The 15377-nt window shown below is 38.0% G+C and overlaps 1 protein-coding gene across 1 annotated transcript in view; it reads right to left on the bottom strand.

Moving 5' to 3' along the window:
* GUCY1A2 (guanylate cyclase 1 soluble subunit alpha 2) overlaps positions 1-15377 on the bottom strand; it is a 210900-nt gene that overhangs the window by 160980 nt on the left and 34543 nt on the right. Inside the window, exons 3-4 of the mRNA XM_087966215.1 lie at positions 15206-15327; positions 11170-11888 (exon numbers count right to left, since the gene is read on the bottom strand). Of these exons, the coding sequence (XP_087822341.1) occupies positions 11170-11888; positions 15206-15327 (841 nt within the window). The remainder of the gene's footprint in view (positions 1-11169; positions 11889-15205; positions 15328-15377) is intronic.

Here is a 15377-nt window from a genome sequence, read left to right on the forward strand (position 1 = left end):
GTGTGAGTTTTGAGAATCCATCTTGACTGTCAGTTCCTGCTCAAGGAACACAGAAAAGATGATTTGCAGAATCCATCTTGGGTGCCAAATATGCCCATTCTTGGATTAAGAGATGGTTATTCAAGCCTTAACCACCTCCTGTTTCAACCTTGTTTAACTACAGCTTAGAAACTATATCTGATCCAGAATACAATGATCTAGATCAGGAGTGTCAAACTCGATTTCATTGAGGGCTGCCTCAGGGCTGTGTTTGACCTGGGGGCTGGGGGGCTATGGTGGGCCTGGCCAGCTCAACATCACTCATGTCGGGGGCACCTGTGGTGGCCAAGTGCTAAGGCAGGACTTCCTTGAGACACTCCCTCCCTCTCATTATAATCTCCTTCCTTCCTTCCTTCCTTCCTTCCTTCCTTCCTTCCTTCCTTCCTTCCTTCCTTCCTTCCTTCCTTCCTTCCTTCCTTCCTTCCTTCCTTCCTTCTTCCTTCTTCTTTCTTCTTCCTTCCCCTCTTTCCTTTTTTTTCTTCCGTGCTCTCTTCCCATCTTTCCTTCTTTTCCTTTCCTCTTTTCCTTTCTCTTTTCCTGTCTCTTCTTGCATGCTCAAATGCAAAATGGGAAACATTTCTCCTTTTGTTGTTGTTTTTAGTTTGTTTTGATAGCCCTCTGCCAGCAAAAATAGGCCACGGGACGTGCTTGCAACCCCCCCCCCTGCTCCATTTTCACTAGCAGAGGCACTGCGAGTTGTTCCTTTGCTGTTTCCAGGCCAGCCTCATGGGCCAGAACTAAGCACCCCATGGGCCGAATCCAGCCTGTGAGCCTTGAATTTGACACCCCTGATCTAGATAGTTTGGGATCCCCATGTAGAGCCATTGTTTCAGAAGTTGAAGTGGCTCCTGGATACAATCCAAGATGCTGGTTATCAGTGTAGAGGGAATAGGCAATGACCTTGAACAGTGGTGTATTAACCATTAAGCAGACTAAGCATGTGCTTAGGGCACCAGGCCCAAGGAGGGCACCACAAAGTTGAGAATATGGCTTTGTTTATACAGTATGTACAAAGGAGGAGGGCACCAAGATTTGTCAGTGCTTAAGGCACCAATGAGCCTTAATCCACCACTGGCCTTGAAGACAAGAATAAAAACCAATACAAAGGCAATGGTCAGATAAGAGGACTTGATCCTGTTCCAAGAAACTAAAGTAAGGAGTGGAGCACATTCAGATTGCAAGATTCTATTTAAATAAAAGTAATCCTAGCTTATATAGCTCCTTTAGGCTTTCCCACTCCAATTACTAAATATCCTTTTACAAATTAATGTTGATATAAATGACCTTCAATCATACTACATTTTCTACCTTCCATGTAGAGCTTTCCCCCAGATTTACATTTGCTGTATTCAGGCATTCAGTTCTGGCCTTTTTAAAAATAAATTTTATTTGTTTAGCTTCCCTGTAGAAAAAGATATTTAAGAAAACTTCATTCCAAAGGCATTCACCAGATTTGAATATGGTACAGAATCTCTGAGGACCACGGTTCTTGAGAAACATCCATTTATGGCTTTGATCACAAAAATATTATCTTGTACTAAAGCATGAGCTTGCCACAATATATTTGATCGTGTCTTTTATTTATCCAACAACTCTGTCTCAAAATACAGGCAATATTGTTTTTGTCAGAGAAGCTGAATATGTGGGCCAAATCAATGATAGTTTGATTTCCCTCAATGACATTGTGTACTGACAAAAATAGTTCACTAATAAATCAGACTTACAGAAGGTTTAGAATAACTGAACAGGAATGTACCATATGTACAGTTGCACGCAAAAAATTAGGCACCCCAATCAAATTGTTTGTTCCAGTGAATTCCTAAGTGAACAGAAGCTGATTCAATCTCTATGTGATACTAAGTTAAACATAAAATGTTTTAAGAAATTAGAATACATGTTTACCCATTGCACTTAATCAAAATAAGAAAATAATGAACATAGTAGGTGCAAAAGTTTGGACAAACTTCTAAGACAGCACTTTGTAACACTTTGAAAGAAATAACAAATGTTTTCTGTAACTAGTTAAGAACCTTTCTATTCTTACTTTTGGCAATGTTTTCAACCCCCCCCCTTTTTTTTTCTAACTTAGAAATAGTTCTCAATAGATTTCTCCACACGCAATGCCTATTTTAGATCTTCCTATGAATTTTCATTAAGTCTGGAAAGCCTGATGCCCATTCCAAAACCTTTACCTTTCTTGAAATATTCCATTGTTGGTATGAAATTATGGTTCAGGTTTCTGTCTTCCTGAAATATGCTACAACCATTTTCACTATTTTCCCACTGTTGGTGGGACATTAGCTTTTAGGACAGTGATGGCTAACCTTTTTGTAGTCATGTACCGAAAGTGCACACATGCCTGCACCCATAATACAATGCATGCGCAACCTCCCCGCAATCCTCCTGCCCCCCTGCACGTGCACGCACAACCCCCATGCTCCGCTGCCCCTGCGCATGTGCGCACGACCCCCCTGCACTCCCCTTGCCATCCTGTGTATGCGCACGCATCTCCCGCATTTGCTCCGCACCCCGCACATGCACAGCAGAATGCATGCGCAGTGGAACTGAGCTGGAGAAAGAACTGAGGGATGTTTTTTTAAACGTGAATAATCTTTGGTTTCAAATATTCAGAACACCTATCATTCTAATATTTTCAAGTTAACAGAACAACAATTAGCCCTTGTTATAAGGAGGTTAGCATCCATCCATCTGTGGAGTTGCCTTGGCCTGACTAGGAACAATTTTTGTTGGGACCTTATTAACAATTTTATAGTTTTAAAAAAGTAACAATAACAATAAATCTACTGGAATAATGTGCAAATTTTTGCATCTGCCATGTTCATTTTTGTCTCATTTGGAATTTGCAAATAAATACACCTAAGTAGCAATCTGAAAGCCTTCAAAAAAGGAAAATTCTAATCTGCTATCAGCTTCCTTGCTCTAATCATGTATTTCTTAGCCCCTCCAAAAATTTTAAAAGTAATCCCTGGTCATCAAATTTTTACTGCACTTCCAGCTGAGCTATTACGTTATTAGTGTGTGATTTCCTAAGTCTTCCTCATAACATGAGTCTCATTTTTAATTCTCTGATTTGCTACTAATGACTCTACATTTTAAAAAAATATTTTCAGGAATGGTGGCCCAAATGATGACAAAGAGAATTCAACATACCTAAAGATACAATAACTATTTTCTGATATTTTTTGTTAGAAAGACCTTTTTTAACCCCTCCATGAGTTAGAGGGGTTCCTGGTTTTAGCTCAGAGAGCTACCCTTAATTGTGATGCTTTAATTGTACTTGCTTCTCCCTGATTTACACTAATCTTATTCAGTCCTTGTTCACGTTTTCTGTGATGAAGTAACCCTCATCTCCATTAGACTTCATCTCACCTCAACGATTTATAATCTCAGGAATACAAGGCAGTAGGCAATGTTTTTAAATTTCCTCATTAAAGCAACTCATTAGAAGCATCGAGCACTGATGAGCAATAAATCACCTCATTACAAAACAACCTCAAATACAATTAAGTTACTGGAGCTAGACTCCAGTGCTGCTTCTCTTGTAGCAAAATTAATATTACTAGGTCTAAAAAGGTCCCAAACTCCATATTTACCTTTAAAACAACACTAGATTCAGGGCAGGAAACTCTTGATGGGGATGATGCTTGATGGTCCTCTGATCATTTGGTTTTGGAGGATATGATTTGCAGGGGAGAATCCATGATGTAGAAATACTAACAGACTTCCACATAGACCTTTTGAGTCTAAGGTAGGGGATAAGATGGCACAGTGGCTTAATGACGCTGGAACTGCCAGCCAGAAATAGTCTGCGCTCCAGCAGTTCAAGCCCAGTTCCATGAGATGATGTGAGCTCCCCTCACTCAATCCCTAGCTCCTGCCCACCCAACAGTTTGAAATGTTTGTAGATAAATTGATAAAACTTCGGTGGAAAAAACCTAGCTGCATTTGTGTGTACCCAGAGCAGAATCTGGTGTTGGACCTGGTTGGATGCAAGGCATCGAGACATGAGGAGAGGTGAGACTGGCGGAGGAGCCTGGAGGAGTCACCAACCCGAGTGCCGCGAGCTAATTGATGTGAAGCTCGTTTCCCCCCCCCCCCAAGTGCAAACAAGGATAGATGCACAAGCGTCAAACAGAATGAACTAGCAATCTAGGCTGTCAGGACTGCATCGTGTGTAGCATGTGTAGATTTCCCTGACATTGTATGCCATACGCTAAATAAATAAAAAGTCAAAGGCTCATGCTTACTTAACTAGTCATTAAATGCATCTTTGAAAAGCATACCACAGACACAAGCAAGCGAGCAGAGACAAAAAACGTTTGTTTAATTGTAACTTTAATCTGAGTTAAATGCAGTTAACAATATTGCCTATTGTGTATCAACCTTTCTGTCATATTAAATTTCCTTTCAGTGGCAAAGTTATGAGATCCTCCGGTGTTACAGTCTATTGTATTGTTTTATTGTTTGCCTTAAGTTCTACATTCATTCTCTTTATACAAAATAACAACAATATAGTTCATATGTTTCAATCAAGAAGCCCCAGATTTCATCTATTTCCTACTGACCTTTTGGGGTATTTTCATTTGTTTTGCATCTACACTTCAGATTTGTTTTCTCACCCAAACATATATCCTGACCCTAAATTATGCTGACATTAAAAAAAAAAAAATCCCTGAGTGATTTAATCAATATGTACTTCTAAATGGCATAATCTTCCAGCTCTGGTTGTATTTTCACACTATCAAATTGGGAAAATGCTATTAATCGCATTCATATTTGTTTGTTTCACACTTATAGAAAAAGCTAGCCTGTCAATACTAAATTATCAGTGTAGTTAACATGTGTTTAATTAAACACTCTTATCTACTAAACTGTACTACCTGTCATGCTTCTGTTGATTAACCAATAGTAAACAGCGATGGATTCAGTGTTTATTGTTAATTGATTGGCAATGTTATGGCTATTTCCCTAATATAAAACTCACTGTAAGAAAAACATCTAAAATACTCACAAGAAAAAATTGTGTATCTGGATCTTTGTCTGTGTGTGCTTTTCAAATTCTAAGCTTCTACTGAATGGCAAACAAATGAACTATCAAATAGTTTATAAGAACTAAGTACATAATATTTTTACTGAACACTTGCAGAAAACAGAAATTGAAGCAAATCTAGAACTTTCTTTGTTCAATTTCCCTGATCTAACCTAGAATAGCAAATTATTCCATATTATATTTTTAACCTAATTCTTCAATCAAAGTTTTACCAATCTTTACAGCAACCAAGTAGCTTCACACTATCTTATACAATTGTACCAGAACATGCAAATAACTAAATTAATTTTAGAATGGCTCATATCTCCCTTGAAACTTTGTAAAAACTTTAGAAGAAAATCAGAAATGGTAAATTATTTTCTTTTTTATTTGGAGGTCTCATGGATATCATGGGAATTTGGCAGCTAATAATTTCAAATAAATGATTGAATGCCCATCTGGGGATGTCTTAAGCGATATAGTGGCCACAGACTCTGTAGTATTGACTCCAAAGTAATTGTCATTTTCATCAATAAAGTCTCTGTTTTAAATACAGACTTCCAGGGTAGAATGGTGGTCTGAAGACAACTCTGTGAAAAATAAGAATCAAAATTTGCAGCAAGAGACAGGGCTGCCAAGTAGATTTGCTTCTTTGATCCTCTCAGGATAAAGAAGGGATGAGATATAACCCAAGCTGGATTCCATTCTCACAAGGAAAATGAAAGCAGTGATCTCCAGAAGGTGGAAGAACCAAGAGCTGAGAGAATTTGCCAACTGCCAACCGAGTCTCTTCAGATGACACTAAGTTCACTTTTTTGCTAACTATTTTTGGAAATTTGCCTATTTATTGATTTCAAGAAGTTACACACCTTCAGAATGACAGGTCTGGAAATATACCAAGTTAGTGCTTTTAATCCTTAATATAAGAAAATGAAAATGTATTTGTATAATTTTTAATAATTTAAAATAAACAGCAAAAATGAGGCAATGTTTCACTTTATGTTTTAAATGGATTAAGGGCTCAGAAAACATTGGAATACTGGACTCTGAAAATTAATGCTTTGTAATTCATTTTAAAGAATAAATGCATTTTGTGGGAAAGAATAATTGTTTTGATATTGGAGACATACAAGACAACCAACTTATAATAGATAGTTACAGAGATAGTTTTCAGGAATTGCATTGGGATTTTGAATGAATAAGATCAGCTATGTTATATTTTTTTAGGATTATGCTATTCCCAGAAGAAGTTGTTACAGAAAAAGTTATGTAGCAAACTATAGCTGAGAACAATTTGAATAAAACTTGAAAAAGAATTCATCATCTGTGGAAAAAAAAAACTGGACGATTTAAGGTGGAAATGAAATTTAAGGTGGAAATGAAATTGACAATTTACAAAAGAAAAAGTTTTGAAAAAGCTGTTTAAAGTCTTGAAGAAATTTGAAACAAGGATCAATCATATGAATGGATTAACGAGCAAGACTGGTTTATATAAAAAGAAGAAATACAAAGTTGGTTTACTGGACTGTGAAACTGGGATATGTTGCTATTGTGAGTGGTTATTTTTGATTTGCTGTCATCTGAACTGGAAAAATGTTATGTATTGGATCTGTACATTTTGTTATGTATTATTCACTTGATTTTTACCCATTTTGTTATCTTTATTAAATTTTCCATTTGATCATTACTAAATTCATCTTTCATTTGATCATTATTAGATTCATCTTCATTTTTTTAATCCATCTAGTATTTTTATTATACTATTTTTGAGTTTCCCATAAATCTTTCCAAAACTGGATTGTTTCCTTTTTGTTTGATATTCCATTTTGGTAGAATTACCTCTGGTCTGAATAAAACAGCTGGTTTTTCTTAAATTGGATGATTCATGCCTCATAGCATTCGATTTTCCCAACTGTTGCTTGTACTTGTTGGTATATGATTTCCAAATCTTCTTTATTTTTTCTGGTGCTAAGCCAACATCTTTTTATTAGGCTTGTCCTGATCCTTGCATTCTTCAATTTTTGCTCTTTCATGTTTTTTAAATTACTTGCATCTGATCTTTTTTTTTTTTAAATCTTGGCCTCCTATCAGCTCTTCCACTTGAGACTGAATATGATTTCGATTTTCTAATTTCAGTACTCAGTTCTTCCGTATTCACCACTGCTGAACTGTAGGCAACATGACTGGTCTCTTCAATAAATGTTATTTTAATCCTTACAAGCACTTTATTCATATACTTCATTATAGATGCCAGGGTTTTAAAAAAATAGTGCAATTATTGCATCTAATCCCCAAAATATGTTTTCTTTGCACTAACAATTAACAGATTTTTCAAATATAAAAAAAATGGAAAGGAGATGCAACAATGTGATGTTGAATAATAGCCAGTATAAAAACCTGGAGAAATCCTGTTATGATGGCACAACTACATTATCCAAACAATGTCAACCTACAATCTGCATGGAGAATAAATATCTTACACTAGGATAAACATCCCACACCCTGTGTGCCATCCAAATACTCAGAGATTGCTGAAAAATAGGCCTGTCTATCTCAAGGGCATCTTGGTTAAAAAAAGACTCTGCTAGGATGCAAACAATTAAAAAAAAATATTTCATTATGAGATTTTATTACAGCAAAAACATATAGTCTTAAAATTAGGCCTTAGCACATCCCTAAAAAGTTTTAAACTTTAATGGAGCATAGCTATTAGGGTGGTGGAGGATCTATTTTTAAGCTACATTGTCATTTATTGTTTTACATTATTCCATTCACAACCACTACCAGCTGTCAAATTAGTAATGTAATTCATTTTAAAAATCATTAGAGCCTAACACATTCTGACAAGCAAACGTGAGGAATACTAACAGAAGGATGGAACAAACATGGAAAAAAATGTGATTCTGTTTGGGCTTTTTTATCCTTGTGAAACTGTATCGCAAAAGAAACAGAATGCTAATTTTTTTACTCCCCTCTTTACTAATTCCACCTGAATTTTAAAAGGAAATTAAGTAAAAGACAACCCCTAGCCAAAAAAAATGATCAATATAAATGAACTGACGTATTTAAAAAATGTTAGTAAGGTCACACTTGTAGCTTTCCTATTACAAAAAAAAACTGATTAAAAATTAAACTTTTGAGTGTAGTAAAGTCAATAAAAAGTTTTATTCATATTTCAAGCATTGGGAGGGAATACGAATATACATAGGGAGGGGGAGAGAGGGAATTAAGTGGGGAGATGATACTCCTCCAAACATCCCCATTAGAAAGCAGGGATCATTGACAGAATATCCCAGAGCTAAATCATGCTTTCTTATGCCCTAACCTGACCTTGCTAGTAAAATAGAAAGAAGCTTGACTTTCTGCAAAAAGATGAAGAAAACAAAACAAATGGAAACCCTGAGGTTCTGGGTCTGTAGCCTGACCTAGTTGGAAAAGGTACTGTATATACTCGAGTATAAGCCTAGTTTTTCAGCCCAATTTTTGTGCTGAAAAAATCCCCCTCGGCTTATACTCGAGTCAGATTCCCCTCTGAAAAAAAAAATGGTGTGGAGTCGCGGCCTCCGGCGGCAGCGACTCCCAACAGCCCCAGCCGGGAAGGGAAAGGCAAAAAGCGCTTTGCCTTTCCCTTCCCGAGGCGGCGGGACTGGGGCGCGCCGGCGGTAGTGACTCCTGACTCAGGGGGCCTCCAAGGGAGGGGAAGAGAGTGACTCCTGCCTCCCGCTGTCATCATCATCTTCTTCTTTTGAGTTAGTGAATCAATTAAACCTTTCATGATAGTGAGATCGTTTCCCAAATTAATTATTTTTATTTTTGAAATTTACCAGTAGCTGCTGCATTTCCCACCCTCGGCTTATACTCGAGTCAATAAGTTTTCCCAGTTTTTTGTGTAAAATTAGGTGCCTTGGCTTATATTCGGGTCGACTTATACTCGAGTATATACGGTATATATCTAAAGAAAGAGTAAAAAAAAAACATTATAAATATCACAGCTGAATAACAGGTAAGATATGGTGAAACAGATTCTTTATTTTGTTGCAAAACAATTATTGTCTCTTCTTGCAGCTAGAGCTAGCCTCCCTTCCTTCTTTCCTTCCTTCCTTTCTTTTTTCCTTCTTTTCTTCTGGAGGTTTTTCTATTCCCCCCCCCCTCCCTGAAAAAGGAAATGTTTGGCTTGGATCTCCATAACATCGGATTCTGGATATGGGAAATCCACTCCTGGTCCTTACCCTGGTTTTAGTAGGAAAAGTATTTGATCATGCTGAAAGGAGAAGAGAGGAAATTCAGCCTTATTGATTTTCTGCACGTTTCAGCAGCTTTTCATCTATCTGATTATGCTACTCATTGAAAAGAGTTCTTCCTTGGCCTGATAACAAGCAATTATGGGTAAAGAATTTACAGTTGTAGACTCTCCTGTATGGCTAGGAGAAAAAGAATACTGTAATTAGAAAGTCTACCCTCTTATGCACACACAGATACACTGATTCTAAATTGACAATAACTTACTTGCCGTAATTTTTATATCAATAATGCTTTCAATCTAAATAAAGCTTACTAAAGAGAATTTTAGGAGATTCGTGCTTGGAAAGAATCACTTTTTTTATTCTGGTCTGACAGTCTCACCATGACTGATCAGCTGGAGGCTAGATGAAACTACTTGAGGACTATGCATATTAGGATTTCAAGATCTAATATCTAGCAACGAAGAATCAAACTTCACCAAAAATATCATAAATTAGGTCCATAGATTGGGTTTAATATTTCTCTAAAATAAGCTTGAGAGAGGTAAAAATCAGGATAGATCGATAGTTGCATCAGCATTCTTGAAAGCAGGAAAAAGTTCAGTATGTGTCACAGTCTACACTTCCTGTTTATAGCTTACAATAAAATATACAGGTATCTTGGATTCATATTTTTCTAAAGAGAAAACTAGCATGTCCTGAGATGTGCCCTGGTGGCACAGTAGTTAGAATACAGGATTGCAGGCAAACTCTGCCCACAGCCTGGAGTTCGAACTTGATGGGGCTCAAGGTTGACTCAGCCTGCCATCCTTCTGAGGTCAGTAAAATGAGGACCCAGATTGCTGGGGACAATATGCTGACTTCGTAAACTGCCCAGAGGGCGCTTTAAAGCACAATGGAGCAATATACACCCTGTTTCTCCAACAATATGGCCTCCCCCAATAGGAAGTCCCAGCATGTTTTATAGGCATGAAATGAAATTAAGCCCCTCCCCCCAAATTAAGGCCTATATTAAAACATGCGAAATGGGGGGAATGGTGGGGGGGCTTGCCGTTAGGAAGTACTTTTGTTGCACACCCAGATATGGTGCTGCCTGCGTTGACCCCAATACGAAGTGCCCCACCAACGCCGAGGTCAACATCCAAGCCATCGCCGCCCACCCGCCCGAAGATGCAAAGGGGGGGGGTAATTAAGTCACCCCCGAAAAGACAGCCTAGCCATTTTTTCGGGGCTCAAAAAAAAATAAGACCTGGCCTTATTATATGAGAAACACGGTACGTCTAAGTGCTATTGCTATGTGCAAATCTTTGGATGTTGCACTCAGAAGACAGCACAAAGACATCTATTCACTCTTTACCTTCTGCATTGTGACCAGACTTCATTCATCCTTCATCTTAGCAGTAGCTCTTACTCCACTGTTATCATTTTTAACACTGTTAAACCAGTGGTGGGATTCAAAAGTTCCCACCACCGGTTCTGTGGGCATGGTTTGGTGAGCATGGCTGCAGGGATGGAATTGTGCGACGTGTGCGATCAGGCATGCGTGCATGCGCCAAAACGTGCTTTATGCATGCGTTGAAACAGTAAAAACTAAACTACCGCGCCTCTCAGCTGTTTAGCACAGCAATCCGCTCTGCGACGCCAAACAGCAGACAGGTTAAAAAGGACCTAGGAACAGGGGCAGGCAGGTGGACCCAACTGCAGAGCATCGGAGCGAAGAGCATCAGCGCTACTGGTATGCCAGAACCGGGCCGAACTGGTAGAATACCACCACCGTGTTAGACATTTTTGTGATTTACCAAAATGGCATTCCTCCAAGAAGAAAATGCCATTCCTTACCTTGTCTTTATTTTCAGAGCCAGAGGCTTCAAGTTTGGTTCGGATCACGAAAGGGGTGGACAGTCTCAGCAAGACACGTTCAAACACGGCTGCAATCTTTGGAGAAACGATTTCAAAGCAGTCCTGGAACTTCAACGTCTTATGAACCTCGCACTTCAGCTGCTTCCTTAGTCCTTCACCCAGCTGCATTACTAACATGCTGGGATCAAACATCAGATGGAAAGGAAAAGCACGGCAGAAGGTGTTAATGCTTATCCTCAGATCTGAGGGGGATTGAGATGTCCCCAGAGGAAGCGCTTTTGTGATCTTTGCATTTTCACGCTCTTTGATAATAAAAGTGAGACAGCTGCAGTTGCCTGGGTTTAGGTCCTCAGAACATAGTTTATCGTTTACAATCTGTTCCACTTCGACATCCAGTTGGTAGATCTTCCTTGCTGCTTCCTTCACCATGCCCATCATGGCAAACCCAACGATTTGATGGGGATGGAAGCAGTGAAGCATAAGGTTGCCTCCAGGGAGCTCTTTGCATAGGAAAGAAGGGGATTCTGAAGTGACCTGCCTCCCAAAAGAAGTCCTTATGTGCTCCAGCAAAGCATCAAAGCCATTAAAAAAATCTTGCAAGGTGCCACCCACAGCTCGAAGGACTCTCTCATTCTCACTGAAGCAGATATTGAAGAATTCAGCCCCGAACTTCTCTTGTAGCTCCTCAAACTTTAAACCTAGAATAGACATACGTCAGTATGAAATCACAGCGGCAATGATCCTAGGAAAGGCAAAAGTTTGGGAAGAGGCAACAATCTGGTACGACCTTTGGGAGGAGAGTCTAGCTCAGGGGTGTAAAACTCTATTTCATTGAGGGCCACATCAGGGTTGTGCCTTGGGGAGCTGGGGTAGGCGTGGCCAGGTGGATGTGGCCAGCTTGACGTCACTCATGTTGGGGGAACCTTGTGGTGGCACAAGTGCTCTGCCAGAGAAAACAGGCTCCCAAGCTCTGTTTTCAGCTATGACAGCCTCCTGCAATCCTCTGCCAGCGAAAACAGAGTGGGCCTCCCAAGCCAGACCTCTACTGTTTCCAGGGAGGCCCCACAGGCCAGATCAAAACACCCCACAGACTGAATCCAGCCCTGGGCCTTGAGTTTCACACCCCTGGTCTAGCTATATAGAATTTTATCAACGTATGGGACATTCAAAATGAGCCAGGACCCAGAAGTATTAGAGGACCTGTAGGCCCCAAACAGCTACAGTTAGATGGCACCAGCTTTATTCACAGAATGAATAAAATGGGATAAGCAAGCAGTTATTGTGAGAGATGGCTTTTGAAGTGGGAAATAGCAAAAAAAAAAGTGTGAATATCAATCACATACAGCATCTTCAAAAGGTCTTATCTCTGATATATTCAATGACAGGAAGCAGAAATAAACACTGAGGCAAAAACAAAAATTACAAATTAATTATTAACATAATGAATCAAGCTAGTATTAGTTGAATTTGGTCATTGCAGATTAGAGTCCTTAGAGGTAATGGTACTGGAAAACACACAATCCCAAATGCATAGTTCTCTGGATGTTCAAAATTGGAAATGTAGACATTTTTCTCACCATCAAAATAAATGCTAAAAAGCATACAGCATTGATTTCCTATGTACAAGTATTCTAATAAAAACATTTTAGTGCATGATTTAGACTATGGCTGAATAGTCTAAATTGCATTGTTATTAATATTAACATCGCATTAACAGAGCAATCTAGTGTATGTCCACAGAATTTATATTGGCCACTACATGAAATTAAACCATAGTTAACAATATTAAACTTTATGGGGTCAGTTCCTGAATTACAAACTACCCTTTGCAAATAAAAAGTTTTATATGTGTACCAAGCCAGTGGTAATAGCATAATGTTTATTAATTTTCTATTTAACATACTAAATAGCTTCTTTTAAACTGTATTTCAAAACCTACGTATAGACTCTACCGTCCCATAGTAAGCATTAGTAAGATAAAAGATTCATAAATTTATAAAGTTTACCAGAGTTCTCAGGGAGTGTGTGAGTGTATGTGTCTATGTATGTGTTTTCTGGAAGAAAACTAATCTTCTAATCTTTTTTTCCAGCAAAATTTGGAATTATTCACCCATATGCACAGATTTACAACAGGGATTGTGCAACTCCTGAGGCTAGATAAACTAAGTTGATCACTGAAATATTCAATTTCCCTTGCAATATACTGGAGGGAAAAAGCTTATTTGATCAAAACTTTACTCACTTAAAATGCAAATTCAGGAGGTAAATAAGCTCCTAGGATATTTGCAAACAGTGAGAATTTCCTTGGACAGCTTTCGAAACAATATGAAGTATACAAAGTACAAAGCAATTTATTTGTTGATGTTCTAGTGACTTGTAGATATCTAGGAAAGTATGACCTGAACAATCTAGAGAACTTAAATCAAGACTTTCAAAAGTATTAGCATTTGTGAAGCTCTGGTGGCATTGCTTTTATTGTCATAAAAGAATCATTCATCATTCATTTGGCAATTTATATGGAAGCAAGTCTGAAGGAAACATCACTCATACTAATACAGAAAATCTAAGGCAGAAAAATAAGCCATTTGAGAGAAAAGGGGATTATAGGAAGAGGTTCAGTTACTATGAAAGAGAAACACACAGGACTTAAGAGAGCATGATAGGTTGCTCTTCCATCTTAAGAGAAATACCTGCTATAAGGATTGAAAGGTGACAAAAGTCTGATTTTTTTAAAAAAGATTTTCTTTTCTACATGATCTTTGAGTATTTAGAGCAGGGGTGTCAAACTCACAGCCCGCGGGTCAGATGCATCACACTGGCCACGCCCACCCCTGTTTTAGCAAAGGAGGAAAATGTCATGGTACATCACGATGACAATGTGACAACGCGAGTTTGACACCCCTGATTTAGAACAATTGCACACTCTCAGTTAGGTTAGGATGAAGATCAGTTTAGTGCCACTGATAGCTAGAAGAATCATCTTAATAGGACAGTAACCCTATTAAGCTACCTTACCTTTGCTTGAACACATTCAGTAAAGTTTTTACCACCTCCTTTACACATTTCACTCTCAACAGCTATCATCATGTTGAGGCTTCTCTGACAATTAAAAAAGAATCTATCTTTCTACAAACTCAAAATGAATGTGCATTTCCTGAATTCTAGGATGATGAAGAACTGGTTACGGAATTCTACTGATTTAAGAGTTGAATCAGATACCCTCCCAGTCAACTGTGAGAGAGATAGGTCAAAAATGTGACTGATAAATAAATAAACAAACTTTTCTTAAGTCTAATATATTTTCATATCATTTAGCTTCTAATTATCTTGAGGTATTTCTATCACTTAGCATAGTGATAGAAATGCCCAGAACTAAGCATAGTATCTAAAACAGATCTAAGATTTCAGAATCTTTAGAATCTTTATTAATATAAGCCTAAAATTTCATATACTTCACTTTTTGTGTAGGCATGTCATACCACAAGTTATTAGTTTATTGGTTTGTATGTTTATTAATTTTTGTTACATTTATATGCCACTCATCTAATTTTGAATGGACTGTGGGTAGCATATAGCAAATTCATGTTCTGTTTGTCATTATTTATCAATCCAGAATCCTTTTCATCAGTGCTATTCACTTGTGAGTCATCTGCAAATTTATTAAATATTTCTCTCTACCTCCTCATGAAAGTAATCATTAAAATGAAGAGTACCAAGCACACAATTGATAATCTTTAACTTTCTTTGAAGAGGACTTGTTGAGAATTAAGTACAATCTCTGAGTCAGTAATGTAGTCACTTAATTGCAATAGCATCCAACCAAAATTTATACAGCCTGCATATCAGAATTCCTATCCTTAAAATGCTTAATTTGAACAGAAACAACCTTCTGCTTAGCTACACAGATCCAAGTAAAAGTCAAAGGTCTGCAGAATAGGCCACTGTAAGTAAATGAAGGGAAATTCAAAACTGTTCTATACTAACAAAGGGGCTATAGAGAATAATAATATAGTACCAAGAATATTTGCTGTACGCTGGAGAATTCCTGAGACATCTTCAGTTTCATCATTGCCAGAATGGTCTGCATAGGAGCATCGGTTGGAAATATTATGGAAATTCTTTTCAGCATCCCTGTAACTAGAAAGAAACATACAATTAGTGGTGTATGGTAGCATAATGAAGACCAT

Source organism: Notechis scutatus, chromosome 5, assembly GCF_049901735.1.
Source record: "Notechis scutatus isolate UNSWTSFEM ecotype Mainland chromosome 5, rNotScu1.2, whole genome shotgun sequence".
Taxonomy (NCBI): Eukaryota; Metazoa; Chordata; class Lepidosauria; order Squamata; family Elapidae; genus Notechis; species Notechis scutatus.